This window comes from Pyrus communis, chromosome 16, assembly GCF_963583255.1.
Source record: "Pyrus communis chromosome 16, drPyrComm1.1, whole genome shotgun sequence".
NCBI lineage: Eukaryota > Viridiplantae > Streptophyta > Magnoliopsida > Rosales > Rosaceae > Pyrus > Pyrus communis.
Genome location: NC_084818.1, coordinates 10,616,659 through 10,631,918, shown reverse-complemented (window position 1 = coordinate 10,631,918; position 15,260 = coordinate 10,616,659). Strand labels below are relative to the sequence as shown.

The 15,260-nt window shown below is 35.8% G+C and overlaps 1 protein-coding gene and 1 pseudogene across 1 annotated transcript; one reads left to right on the top strand and one right to left on the bottom strand.

Moving 5' to 3' along the window:
* Nucleotides 1-4,229: 4,229 nt before the first annotated feature.
* LOC137719419 (ethylene-responsive transcription factor CRF4-like) lies at nt 4,230-5,775 on the top strand. The gene has a single exon (XM_068458460.1). The coding sequence runs from the start codon at nt 4,695-4,697 to the stop codon at nt 5,541-5,543; it is 849 nt and encodes a 282-aa protein (XP_068314561.1). The 5' UTR covers nt 4,230-4,694; the 3' UTR covers nt 5,544-5,775.
* Nucleotides 5,776-13,454: 7,679 nt separating this feature from the next.
* LOC137719789 (F-box protein At4g22280-like) lies at nt 13,455-14,994 on the bottom strand (annotated as a pseudogene).
* Nucleotides 14,995-15,260: the final 266 nt, after the last annotated feature.

Genomic DNA, 15,260 nt, shown 5'->3' with positions numbered 1-15,260 from the left:
ATTTGTTTTACTGAAATTTCGATGTCTACAGTTCCGTCTGTTGTTTAGTGCAATGTTTATGTGTGGAACGGAATGAGACAGTTTCATTTTATTTTATTTTTTAACCATAAATTATACCATCCCATCATAATCCTAAGATTCTTAACCATAAAAGAGGCGGATTAGAGATTTGAGAATGTTACTTTAAAACTCCGCCGGCACCTTAGGGACGCCCTAGACCCGAACCCGAAGACCCAAAGATAATATAACGACTTATATGTTGTCCTGTCAATTTGGATTCCTCTGGCTGGCATAAGTGCAGGATACTTAGCTATTAAGTTATTTGAAAAAAAAATTGAATTCCTTTTTCTAAAGAGAGTTTTTATTTATGTTTTGAAACTTGAAGTAGCTAGGTGCGACAACTTTTCCACTCTTTGTTCAGAAAAGCTTAATTTGAATATGGTTTGAAATAAGTGCTTCTAGATAAGCCAAAGATTTTGCATGAAATAACTTTGTGGTTTCTGCTACATGCTGAACACAAACACACTTTTTTTACTCAGAGCTTTCTTCTTCCAAGCTAAACATCATTTTCACTTGTACATTCCCCTGCTTTTCATGTAAATGGAAGTGTTTCTGACGGATTATCTCCAAATCTGACATAACAAAACCCCCAAATGTACACACTTTCAAGTTTGAAATTAAATTGAAAGGAAATACATGAAATTAGATAAGAAAAAACGATAGCAACTTATATGACACTAAGTACACAGTCACATAGACATTTTATGTCAATAATATAAAGATATGTGTACGTTTTTTTCCTCATATGTGCTTGTTATGGCATTAGACGCCATATGGCGGTGTAGCCTATTTAAATTGTTATCCTAAGAAAGAGATTTTCTAGGCTGTCGTGAATCTTTGACTCATAGATTTTTGTTGCACATCTAACACTTCATTCAAGTGGTACATACTATCTAATGAAATATAAAAGAATTTTAGGGAATATTATTCCATGCTACATGGTATGGAATAATACAAGCATTTCATGACGTGAATTGGTTTAGATGATGTGGTCAGCGTGAATTCAAGTCATCTAGTGCTCAACTTAGTATGAAAGTTGGACCCAAATTTGAGAGAAATAATGTTCTTTCAACCAATAAAAAAATAATTTACACCAATTAGTCTTAGACGTTGACCACCACTTGCTTTTATAGTGGAAGGAAATTTCTTAGCAATCCACTCGTTGCTTTAGAGGGAGGAAGGAAATTGGAGGGAGTTAACTTTGGTGATGTGAGCAATTGATGAATGGTGACAAGTTGGAAAGCAACAAATGAGAGCAGAGAAGAGAAAGTCCTTGCGGTTTCCTTGCCACCAATTCCCAAGCCATGATATGATACACGATACTCCCTAATTTGTCTTGCATGCTTTTAGGAAATCGTTACTAGAGCGTCTTCTTCGGAGATATCAAATTTTAAATATAAATTTTAAATTTGACGATTTATATGGTGTTTTGATATTTTTTTAAATTTTGCTCTTTACTTTGTATGTCAAATTAAATATTATTTTATTACACTATTTTCTTTTCTTTTTATTTTTTTAATAGGATTGCACAGCCCCTCCAGGCTCCAGCTCCTTCAACTTGTCCTCCAACTCATCAACTTTCGCCAACTGGTTCCCCTCCAGCCAATTAATCGCGTCGTCCACCGCCTTCTCGATCTTCTCCTTGTCCGCCGGATCCAATTTCCCGGCAAATTTATCATTCCTCACGGTGTTCCTCATGTTGTACGCATAATTCTCCAACGCATTCTTTGCTTCCACCTTCTTCTTCACCTCCTCGTCCTCCGCCCTGTACTTCTCCGCATCCTGTACCATCTTCTCTATCTCCTCCTTGCTCAGCCCCCGCCGTCTTATCCTCCGCCGACACGTTCAATATCCCATTCGCATCAATGTCCAAACAGACATTGATCTGAGGCACGTCTCTGGGAGCAGGAGGGATTCCGGTGAGCTCGAATTTCCCCAACAAATTATTATCCTTCGTCCTCGCCCGCTCTCCTTCATAAACATGAATCAAAACTCCCAGCTGATTATCCGAATAAATCGAGAAAATCTGCTCTTTCTTCCTCGGAATAGTCGTGTTCCTCGGAATCAGCACCGTCATAACACCGCCGGCGCTTCTCAGGTTCTAATGAGAGAGGAGAGATGCAAATCTGATAAAAACAATTAATAAAATAACATTTAAAATTTAATTAAAAAAATATTTGAAACTGTTGTCAAATTTGACAACAAGGGGAGAGCTGCTATTCCATATCATGACACATCAAATTTGGCTTTTTGGTTGGAAAACATTGCAGTTGTCTTTTTTTACTGTTATTACTGATTTGGACATTTTGACATCTCTTTTGGAGATGGTCTTAGCAGTTTAAAATTTCTCATTTTGTATTTTAAATTTTTTTATAATTAAAAAGAAAAAAATAGGAAGTTTTAACGAAAAACCCACGATACTGTTCACTTTAACGAAAAACCACATTTTTACACTAAAAAGTCAATCCTGATACTATTCACTTTACCCTTTATTTTGTCTTTATCGTTAAAACTCAACGTTTTCAAGCATTTTTCATTAGTTTTCCTAAAAATATACTTATGAGGAGTGTATGATGAGATTTTTAGAGTGCTAATAACTATACTCGGAAGGGATCCCTATTTTTTTTTAGAAAATGGTAATTAGTTGTAAGACTCACTCCAAATCGATCTTCAACGATTCGAATTGTCTATTTTCTAAGTCTCAATTGGTAGACCATTCTTGAAAAAAATTTAATTCAATCCGGAACCATTTTCCTATTTAATTATTACAATGAAAATTTCATTGTTTTTTTATAGAACAAAGTAGTCGTCAATTTCTTTGAACTCAATTAAATGTTACAAATATTTTCGATTTGGCTAATATTTTGTAAGGATGATCTATAAGGTGCAACTTGAAAAATAGATAACTCGATGTGATGTGTGGACTTCACAACTAATTCTTATTTATGCCACTTAGGACTACGGTCTAGTGGTATTCCTCTTCACTTACAAGTAAGAGGTTTTAGGTTCGATTCTCAAGGCAAATTTGAACCACATTATTGCAGGCCCATTGTGAGGCTAAACCCTCCCTCATCAATATAGATAATATCATTTGTGCAAATAAAATATTCTTATTTTTTTAAAATGGGATCCTTCCCTTGAAGACCTCTGCTAAAAACAGTTCCCTATTTTTACTAGAATTATGTAATGTTCCCGTATGTTTCCTTATACATAAATTTCAGCATTAAATATAGTGGTCTTTGGTTAGTCAACAGCCCAAAAAGAAAAATCCAAAATTTGAGTGGCAGAAAATAAAAATGATATATAAGGTAATGGTTGACGACATCGGATAGCTACTAGACAAATATGTTGTTTTTTGGGAACTGGTAACTTGGAGCGCAAGCACCAACAAGGCCCATTATATTTATTTGACTTTTTTTTTTTCAGTTAATAATATGCCGCTAGATAAATTAATATTTTGTGCGACACTTAATTTTCACTTTATTTGAGAAGTATTATGTTTAGCTGACACGAAATACGTTTTATTGTAACTTATTGTGGGTGGCAAATAAATCGTTATATAAGTGCTTTGTAAATATTTATTAATTGTAAAATAAATATAAAAATTCATAAAAATAAATATTGAGGCGTTTGATTTGATTAATACAATAGAAGGAAAGTAGAATACTAGAAACTTGGTCCCCAAGCAAAAATAACTATGGGTTGCACAAAATACTTACCAAGAGATATCAATTCAAATAATCTCAAGTTCTCCCAAAGAAAAATATTTGTTATTTTCACACGTTTAATGTGATTTTATTGGTCAAATTCTATGTATCCGTTATATTACACAAATTATTTGGTATGACAGTCACACAGATATGTAATGTTATTAATTATACACTCAATTCGTAACACTGCAACATGTGCAGCGGTATCCAAGAAATTACACAAATATTATAAACAAAAAATACTCCAAAATAATGAACCCTAAATTGGGCATTTGACAAAGAGTTCTGAATGAAGGAATAAGATCCTCTCCTCTTTGTAGGGATCCGGATGATCAATCAATCGTGTTCGTTCATCGTATATCGTGCGGTTAAAAATTATTTTAAAATTTTTGTTTAAAATTGAATATAAATAGTACTTAACGAAAACTGATTGGCCGATGTATAATGAACAGACACGATTGATTGATCATTCGGATCCTACAAAGAGGATCCGGAGAGGATTCCGGTCTCTGAATGAAAACCTTCGTATTAGGGAGGAAATTCAACATGACTTTAATAACCCCAAAAACAAATCTTAAATTTGAACTGGTAAGACAAAAACATTCTTAATACTTATCAAACAAATATACCATAATTAATGGAAAAACACGAAAATGTTGGAGACTGCTAAGATCCTCCTATAAGTACGCGATCCTGGGTAATTTTGACTCCTCCTCCTCCTCTGCTCTCTCTCCGCTCTTCCTCCTCACTCTCTCTCTCTAAATTCTCTCTCTAAAGACTCTCTTATTTATTCCAGGCTTTTACTTTCTCTTAATGCGTTTCATTTTCCTCCGCCATTAACAATTGCACTCCAAATTTCCCTTCTTCTTCTTCCCACCATTTCATCATCTCAGTATTTTGTCGTTTAGCCTGTAAGCTACAGCCATGGATCGAGCCAAGCAGTACACGCAGCGTCGCACGGTCAAAAACAAGCTTGTCAAAAAGCTCACCACCCGCTTCCGGGAGTCTACTGCCGGAGCCCCCCAAATCGTAAGGATTTCCGTCACCGACGACAACGCCACCGACTCCTCCAGCGACGAAGCCGAAGCCGAGCCGGGCCGGAAATACCGGGTCCTCGTGAAGCGCGTGATCAACGAGGTCAGAATCGAAGACCCGTCTCCTTCTCCGGCGCTCGTCTCAAAACCAACTAAGCCTTCTAGGTGCAGAGCGGCGGAGGAGAGTAACGAAATTTCGCCCAACGGGAAGAAATACCGAGGCGTACGGCAGAGGCCGTGGGGGAAATGGGCGGCGGAGATCCGAGACCCAAAACGTGGGATCCGGGTCTGGCTCGGAACTTTCGAGACGGCGGAGGAGGCCGGTATGGCTTACGATAAGGCTGCTATTGCGTTTAAGGGACCTCTGGCTTTGACCAATTTCCTCAAGCCTCCCGAAATTGCCATTCCGGACATCTCGGAAGAGGACTGCAACCCAATTTCTCAGTCTCCGCTCATCTCGCAGTGCGGCCACAGCGTCCGGTCGCCGACCTCTGTTCTCAGTGGCCGAGAACCCGAAATCGACTGGAAAGTTTCGGAGAGACAAAATTTCGGGTTTTTTGATACGGAGTTTTGGTTGAATGATTGTTTTGAACCGCCGATATTTTTCGAGGAGATGAGTGTCGTACCCGAAACGCTTCTGAAAGATGAGGATTTCTCCGACTTATCGCTTGATTTCCGGTCGTGTAATTGGGATGACGTGGAGGATTACTTTCAAGATGCTTATGAGTTGAAACGATGACTTTCAAAAGTGTGGTCTTTTGATTTTGAATAAAGATTTTGAGTCCCAAAGAGTTGTTTGGAGGTTGTGATTTAGTGATTAGTTTATATAAAATTAATCTAAATTATTATTATTATTATGACTGTAAATTTTGGGACGTATGTATCTTGATTTTTCATCAAGTTGGGGAGCACTCAAAAGATTAAGTTGCTTAACTTAATTTCTTTATTGATTTAAATTTGCAATCCGTTATTTAAAAATGTCTGTAACTATCTTCAAACTTATTGCATTTAACAATTAAGGCGTATCACGTTTTACAATTAAAACGCAGGAGTAGTTTCATACTTACGGTTATGCGTTTAGGTATTTCAAATTTAAAATATCTACAGTTTACAACTTGTTTCATATTTCGAAAGTTGTTACAATTTTGAATTAAAACGTTTCATACTTATCAATTAAGACGTCAAAGTTCTCATCACATAAATGTTTGAATTTACAACTCGTCTCATACTTAACTTTAACCCCTAAAATAACTCAAATTCAACACAAGGGTATCTACATCTTGTGTGATTTGTTCTAAAAACAACAACAATTTGGAGTAAAAGTGATATGAGAGTTATTCAAGTCATTGACCCAAATGGGGTTCTCTGTCTCAGTCTGTCTCTGGAAGACAACACCAAGGAGCGAAGAGACTGTAAAAATCAATGGTGAAGTGTGACCAATGTTCTTGCTCCAAAACCAAAACCTAGAAATTAACCATTATTTAATACTGATTTAGTACTAGAAATCTTGGAAAGGGTGAAAATAAATATACAGGGGCCTTTGCTTTTTCAGAAATTCCCAGACAATGTCAGCCTGCTTCTTCTGGTGAAATCCCCGGCACGGTTCTTGAATCTCCGGCCAACTGAAGGAAGCTAGCTGCACAAAAACTACGGATTTGCATTCCCTGGTAAATTTAAACATTAAATTAAGAGAAGACCTTTCCACTGTTGTGTTGATAATGCAGGCAGTGTGTCGTGGAACACGAGGTTTCAAAGTTCACGTCAAATCTCAGACCCACAGTTTGCAACTTGCAAGTTGCAAATCCCATCTTCATCTGTGACTAATGACTAGACTACGTATCTCTCAAATTCTGGTGACTAGATTAGATCTTCTTGCAAACATGTATTTAATTTGGGTCCCCTACTCAGCGCTCTCTGTACTGTTTTTGCCAGAGAAAAATGATCATTAGATCTCAATTCTCAACTTTTATGTTAAAAACTTTTTATCCAAAACGATTTTTGAGATCTGTACATTCTTTACGTTATTATCTTAGATTTACAATTAATATAAGTGGTTCATGATATAGTGCACCGTTAGTCATTTTGATTATCTGTGAAAATATCTGTTAAATTGAAGAAACCACTTGTTCAAGTGGAGGAGTTGATCTAATAAAAATATCCTCAATCTAACGAAGACTTTTCACGAAACATCAAAATAATGGATGGTAAACAATCTAATAGACTACTTTTATCGATTTTAAATCTCATGGACTAAAATGATGAGTTATACCAATCTCAAAAATCGTTTTGGCTAAAAAGCCTTATCTCTACTAATTAATAAAACACTCATTGTCAACCAAAACCTTATGAAATTACTAGTTTAACCCTCTAATTAAAACACAACATGAATAAGAAATATGAGGCAGAAATGTAATTTCACACAACTAAATTTTGCTGTTATTTTTTTCAAATCCTCACCTACATGTAATCCTAACATATCTCAAATTTAAAAAAAAAAAAACTTACCACTCTCACATTCTTTATCACTCTGTCACTCTCTCCTTCTATTTCAAAAAAAAAAAAAAAAAAAAAAAAAAAAAAAAAAAATTCTCACACACTTTGTGTGTGCCCATATGCTAGTGTTAGTGAAAAATACCCTTTTGTTTAACTAGGGGGTTGGAGGCTTGATGACTGTTACTCAGTATTACTTGGCATTTGACAATCAGACCATCAACTAATCTTATAGTCTTTTGTAATATTCTAAACTATAAATTTCATCCTCCACTCATAATATAACCTATAGACCAGTAATACCACATGACAATGTTGCAGTAACCTCTAAAACTTTTCCTTTCCAACATGACTGATAAATTTTCCTCATCCCGTGTCGTGTTACCATTCTATTCATGTTCTAACGTTGCAATCTACGTCCATCAAATCATATTTCCTATACACATGTTATAACGACAATCAGCAATGAGACTGCCGCACACAAAATTTTCTAACTTCGATTCTCTTTTTAACTTTGAAGAATATAATTGTTGTGCTTCATTTCACATGACAGAATGAAAACTGAAACACTATAAAGAAGGATCTAATTAAATTGTATTGAAATTGAACTAAATTACTAAAAGAAAACATGATAAAACTAATTGGACTTGGTTTTCTCTACTCTTTTTATTAGGTAATTACTTTGACCGCAATCTAAAGATGATACGATCCAAACCAGACCGCACTTCCCTCTACTTGGTCCGGTAAACCCAGTAAAAGATAGCAGTTGAGTAGGAATTTTATTTTATTTTTTTTGAATGATTTTAAATGAGTTGCTTGGGACTCAAGTCTCAACAAGCTTATCATTTCCAATAAATACATGACAGAATTCCATCATACCATTGAAAATCAACAGAAATATAAAAAAATAATTAATTAATTTATGAGAAATACTAATGAAACTCTCTCGTAGGAGTCTCTCTAGATTTTGTCATTTTTTACAATTAAACATTAATTTTCATATTAATATTATAAAATATTATATATGAAGAGAGTTCGTAAATGGATCATACTTTTGTGAGAATCTCGTTCACTAGCATTTATCGGAAATGCAGCCAGCCTCTGCCTCCCTACAATATATTATGTCGCAGGTGTAGGGTCCACCCTACATTGCAGAGGCAACAGTGCCTGGGCATAGTACCCTTTAAAGCAAAACACTGAACCAGAACCTAGTAGGTTGATTTAATAAACAACCCAAAATAATAATAATTAAAACTCTTTGAAATTCAACTCAAATAGTACAGTAATAAATTGGTAGATCTTCCTTCATCTTGCTACAAGTCTAGTAGTGCTAGTCAATGTGGTCCTTCTTATACTGTGCAAGTTTTAATTTTTCAGAATTCAAGTAACGATCGGTTGAATATGCAGTCAAAGATTTAACGATCACGATCAAAACAATTAAAGATTCTAGTACATACAATACTTTGATTCATACTAAAAAACATGCAGATGCGGTTGCAAATAAAAATGTAAATAGGTATCCTAAGGAACAAAATCGTGGATTCATATGCTTTGTGGTTTTCTTTATATGAATCTTGAATCTAAACAAATCAAATATCGTTTTATGAATCACATCTTAGCATTTTTAGATTGTTAACGTTTTTGTTGTCTAATAATTAGTCAAACTATCAATATGAGCATTCACTTATCAACAATTTAGTTAGAATCTTGGTTTAACAATATGGTAACATGACATTATAAATTATTCGTCGAGATATACTGTCTTTCATATTCACAAGTCCACAACCATGAAGAGCTTCAAATCATTTTCAAGGTAACATTAGCAAATAGATTAGGGCCTAAAAGTATGCAAACAAAAATGGACATGGAACATTCCCCTACCGAAATAGCAAAGGAAGACAAAGGGAGGACAGAATTTCATCAAAGGTGAAACTAAAACAGGAAAAAACAAGATCTTTATTCCAATTACCTTAAAACACAAGGTGTATTAATCTCTTTTGGACCCAAAGTTGGTGAATATAATAAAACGGGATGTGCAGCCCACACCTTAAACTTTACTTAGCATGAAACCATAGGGTTTCATGCTTGAGTACTGTATAATTTTTAAGGTTTAAAGTGGGCCACAAAATCTGTAGATGATGGGAGAGGGAGCCCGAGGAAAAGGTACATCATTTGCAGAGGAACGCAGAGATCATATCAAATGTATCAGAAGAACAGGTGGGATCAGTGGTCCCATTCAACCCACCACCAGAACAAGGATAGAGATTTGCATCGGATCTTTGGGTCCATGAAGCCATTGATGAACTTTTTTGCTTAAAAATATAAAGCTCTTTCTCGTGGTATTTTTCGTTATAAATAAATCACAGTTTAATCCGTTTTTATAATATGTTTTTGCTTATATGACAAACCGTCATTTGTATGTGAGGAAACATAGGACGAGTCGAGCAATGTTCTTGGTTTCTAAGGCTAAAACACGCTTTTAGACGCTGTAGTATACACCCAGTTCCCCTACCATCCATGTAGTCTCGATTTCATTGTATTTAGTGTTTGTAATTTCTAATATGTTTCCATTCAAGGACATCCGTCAACCTAGGTTAACGGAAGTTGATGAACGTCGTCAAATTGGAACGGTTTCAAAACTACAGGGACTAAAAACGTGCCTTAGCCTTTTTGCCATGTCTTATGGAAGTGCAAGGTCGAATTGGTCGCATTTTCCTCTACTCACATCGTAAACAAAATTTCATTGTAAATACATGATTTTAAATTGTTTCATTAATATATGTGAAGATAAGAAAGTAAAAGAGTCACACATCGGTAAAAGAGAAAATTTTGCAATGACTTATAAGAGATTGAGTTGCTCTTCATGCTGCCAATTTGTTTTAATGGTGCAACCCCAACTTTTTTAGGGTACCAGAGCATGTTGGGCCACTGTGTAGCCGAACAGTGGTGAAGGAAGAAACCTTGCAAGCTTATAAGAGATTGAGATACTCCTCATATTGCAATTAATTTTACGGTAGAATCTCAATTTCTTCAATATATACATTGTTGAGTGGTGAATGGTGATGCAGTACAGTAACATCATGGTCAATGGTGTATAACCAACTAAAATGGCCAATTTCAGAAGCAGAAGAGCTTTTTGTGTATTTGACTTTGTCGATTTTTATGGTGCATATATGCAGAACAAGTCTGAGGAAAACTCATTGATGTTTCATGCTGCTAGTGTTCTCATTGAAAATATTTGTGAGATGGTGCGTGTTCAAAGTTTTGGGTCCATCGCACATTCCCACTTTTGTGAACTGAAAGAAAATCCTTCTGAGCACTTGGGCTGGCCCCAAATTTGTCACTCCCACAGATTATAAGCAGTTGTGATTTATGTTAACCTTGTGAACATGATCTAAATTAAATCACATGGAGCCTAATGATGTATAGTTTTCAAAGAATAATGAAAATAAACACAATTAGAACCGGTTTTAAATTTTCAAAGAAAAATAAAATCAGAGGACATAAGTTATGTTTGGGTGAGGAATTTCCAAGTCTCAAGAGATTGATGCTAAATTAGTACGAAATGTATCACAAATGTTAGATAAGAGCAATTAGAAATGTCTTTTATGAGTATTATAAAGGTATGCATGTGAGATTTGTAAGGACCCGTTTGATGAGCTGGATGAGATATATTGTGATCGATTAAAATGGACTGGAGTCTAGTCCTTTGTTTGTTGTGTAAAAATATGAGATGGAATGGACTAGATAAGATGAGTTGTGAATCCACAATAGAGTGAGTTATTTAACGTATCCTTATACATGTGTTACAAATCATGTCTTACAAGTGTCTGCCAATTCAATCCTATTCCTAAGGCCCAATTCCATCCAGCCTACCAAATGGGCCCTAAATGGCTCATGGATTTGACAATCTCTTTCACATGTCGTTGTAATGCTTATGAAAGGGTATGTATTTCTAATCCCTCATATCTAACATTTTTAATCTATTACTTACTAACTTGATATCAATCCCTTGAGATTTGGAAATCTCTTATCCCAAACATGGCCTAGAGATTATAAGCCGCAACCAAGTTTAGTGTCCATTTAATGATGCGTCATGATTTATGTTTTATTAAAAGTTCATAACCAGTTATGTGTATTTTTACAAAAACTAGTATACAAGTTGTGCATGTCATAATATGCAATATACATGTATCACATGCATCACTAACATGATGAGAATTTTATTTTTAAAAAAGAAGATGGAGTAGGAGAAGAACGTGATGAGAGTGAGGGTGTGGGGGGTCATGAACAGCTAAAGCCACCAAATCTTCCCTTTAAAGGAAAGAAAAAAGAAAAAGTGACAAACAAAATGATTGTGTAGAAACACTTTTAATTTAAGTTAATGCAGAAGAGGAGCCCTACTTCATACCAAACCACAGGCAAAAGAAAAGAAAACCTGATAAAATTGAACATGGCCAGTTCAGAATATGATTAAAAATAAAAAAAGGCCATTGAAAATTACAAGATTAGTGGGTTTTTGATTGATGGGAAATTCATTTGTTTGAGGGAGTTTTAAGAGAGAGAGACCTGCAGTTTTTTTCAATCGAGATAAGACAGCATGGGATTTCATGGCAGGCTCAGCAGCAATGAAACTAGGTAAATAGCAGGTTGTGTAGTTTCTGTTCACAAAAGGGGCGTTACTGTGACATTGCAGAGGCCCCATTTGAGGAGAGGAACAGATTGATTGCAATTAGAGATCAAGTGAAGGAAGTTGAGAACTCATTCGTGTTTTTACAGGTAGTTACTTGCCCCCCTCACCATTATTTTGTTTTTCTTTGTGGATTGTCCAATTTTATATATTTCTCTTTTATAACACTAATTAAGTTTGCTTAAACTACGGAGAACATGGGTCCAGAAGGTAGAAACACATTGCTATAGCCAACTAGATTAAGCCCAAGTCTGCAATGTTGTTCCATTTGCATCATAGCTTTAGGCGTTTTTGATTTCTCTGTCACCATATCACTGTTGTATGATCTTTTATTTAGTTTTTTTCACACTTCTGGGGATCGATATACGCAGAGAATGAGTTCTTGGCAGCAGATGGATAGGCAAGCAGCATTCAAAAGTTAGGAAGAAAGCAGGCAAAATCTAGTAGCAAAGGTGGCAGAATATAAGGGAAGAGGGAAACTTGATGTGCTGACAAAACTGAATGCATGTTTTGGCAGTGAAAATAATGTCCCTTTCAATTGGGATTTTAGAGAGAGGTTGAAGATAATGTCTGATGAACCTGCAGGTGGAGTTCACAGAACAAGGTTTCTCACTAACTGCATAAGAAAACTGCTCATCTCATGGAAGTGGCAAAAAGTTGTTGGAATTGCAGTGAAACTGGTTATGGTTTCTGCGAGCATTTCTTTTGTAATTGCTGCTTTTAAAACCAGGCAACTATTGTACACCAGCTCAACCAAAATGATTCCATTTTTGGTATCCAAAGAAGCAGGAAAAATTGACGCTCTATTAACCTTCTCAAAGATCCCTCTTGATGTCTTTTTTGGGAGGGGATGATTGTTAATCTTTTTTTGTTTTGTTTTTATGTCTCTCATACAGTCAAGAAAAGTTTAGAGATTTATATTTTGATTAATTTACAAGTGTAATTCTTGTGAGATATAAATTCATAGCAGTGTCACTAGACTAAATAATCATTGGTGAAACGTCTTGATATCGAATATCTTTCGCTTTTTAATATAATATTTTTTTATATAGCACGTGCCTATCCACTTGTAAGAGTTGGTAGTCATCAAATGTCTTGTATGATACTTTCAACTATTTCTGGCCTTGATAATTTAAATCAAAATTTGATAGTTTGGAATGACTTGATAATTACAACTTTTTTTATACATCTTGAATCGAACTCGGGATCGAAACAGATCCTGGAGTAGTTATTTTATACTTGTTTGGATGAATACAAATTGTAATAAACTGAATACACATAACAAATAAAACAAAAAATTTAACCAAGTCTCAAATGCATTTGTTTGGTTTGCTCACAGTTATGTCTTGATATATAGCTTGTAATCTCAATTGCATACAAATTCAACGGTTGAAGGCACTTTTTGTTTAAGGTTTTGCATAGCATGGTCTCTTGCTTCCGCTTCCTTATCGGGTTTTCCTCCGTGACGCACTAATCTAATATCCCAACACCAATGCCGGACGACAGGATCGACGATAATTTCTCCAGTTCAACAAGATTCTCTATTAGGAACTTGACATGTTGATCGACGCAAGGACGAGGGTGGTACCCTACTATTTCTAGGACCTTGACGTTATTATGGGGGCATTTGGCAGCTCTCTCGAATTCTACTTCTCCCCAAGGGCAATGAAAAGTCTCTTCAACCTTCAAAACGAGTCTCTGCAAGTACGGACATGCCTTCATGAAACAAGTTAAACGACCAAGACTCTCTGAATGTTGTACATTAACTAGTAACTTCAAATGCTTGAGATTTGTTATTATGGGAAACGCCGCATGAGTCTGAATGTAGTCATCAACTCCATTGGTATCCAACTCGAGAATCTCTAGTTGAGAAAGACAGGAAGAAAGTTGGGTAAAAGGAAGCTCTGGTGTCACATCATAAACAATGCAGCTATGCGACGCGGATATCTCAACAAGCGAAGGTGTTTTACCCAGAGCAAGATTGATAGTCCATTTTCCATTATAATGAAAGGAAACCAGGTTTACATCACGAATCTCGATACTTTTAAGGTAATGACAAGAATGTATCGCCGGATGTTTAAGGGCAATTGAGGGACCGACAACTCTTAAATCAACCAAATCACTGAAAGCGTAGCCCGCTGTTAACCGCTCAAGAACGGGACAATTAGACCGCAAGTACTCGAGAAATTCTCCAGTCACAGAAACCTTGTAGACATGAAGAACTTTGAGGGCTTCAAATCTGCCACAGGAAGCACCTAGATTTGGAATTTCAAGACCTAATAGTTCCTTGCCAAATTTATAATAATTCTTTGGAAACCCAGGGGCAAATGCACAAAAATCCAACTCAAGTATTTCAACTCTCTTACTCATTGCAATTCGAATCCAATCATCAACGGAGCTTGTGAAGCAAGAGTCTAGGTCTAAGCAAGCCCTGAATAGTCTGATGGTTGCGCCATCGCCTAGAAAGAATACTAGTAGCTGCTGCTTCCTTTAGTGACATGAGTGACAGTATACTAACAATAATTTCATGTGGCAACTCACTGATTCGGTCCACCAAGCTGCAACAATCACCCTTAATAATATTTTCCCGCAATTTCTCATCTATCAATCTTCCGTTCTTTTCTTTTACCTTTGGTCGCTTCACTAAAGCAACCTATAAGCTTCAATGAACTGCAACTCGCCTAACAAAAAATCAATTGATGGAGAGAATGCATCAATCAAACGCTTCCACCATTCGAGCAATATTCTAATCTAATATAAGTACAGGGAGCCGGATTCTAACTTGGCTACGACAATCAAGTAAAGATTGATATTGAACAAGTTGCAAATTTAAGCGTCACCACTGGCCTAACAATGTAAAAAAGGAAGTAAAACCAACATAGAAAACTATTCTGCAAAATTATTAAGAAAGAAAGGTTTGTAAAAGCAGGACATATACAGCTGCCTACCATTCGTGGCTATCACTACCACAAACCTTAAAGTAGGTTTTATCTAATCGAGTTCTTGCCATTGTTCTTTAGGAAAAAATTGTATAAGTTCTAATATCGAAATTGGTTTTATCTAATCGGGTTCTTGCCCATTATTCTCTGAACATTCTTCACTTCCACAGGTTTGTGAGTCCACTGAAACCCTTCATGCTCCTTTTCTTGTTATAAAACCGCTTCATCCGTTGTTTCTGCATTAATTACAAGAAACCTTGATTAAAGTCAAACAACATTCAGTTTGAAAGGTATTACAAACTCAAACGGTAACATCAGTCAAGTCCATAGAAAATTG

What these genes read in the sequence shown, in the direction of transcription:
- LOC137719419 (XM_068458460.1), top strand. Translation starts at nt 4,695, where the DNA reads ATGGATCGAGCCAAGCAGTACACGCAGCGTCGCACGGTCAAAAACAAG.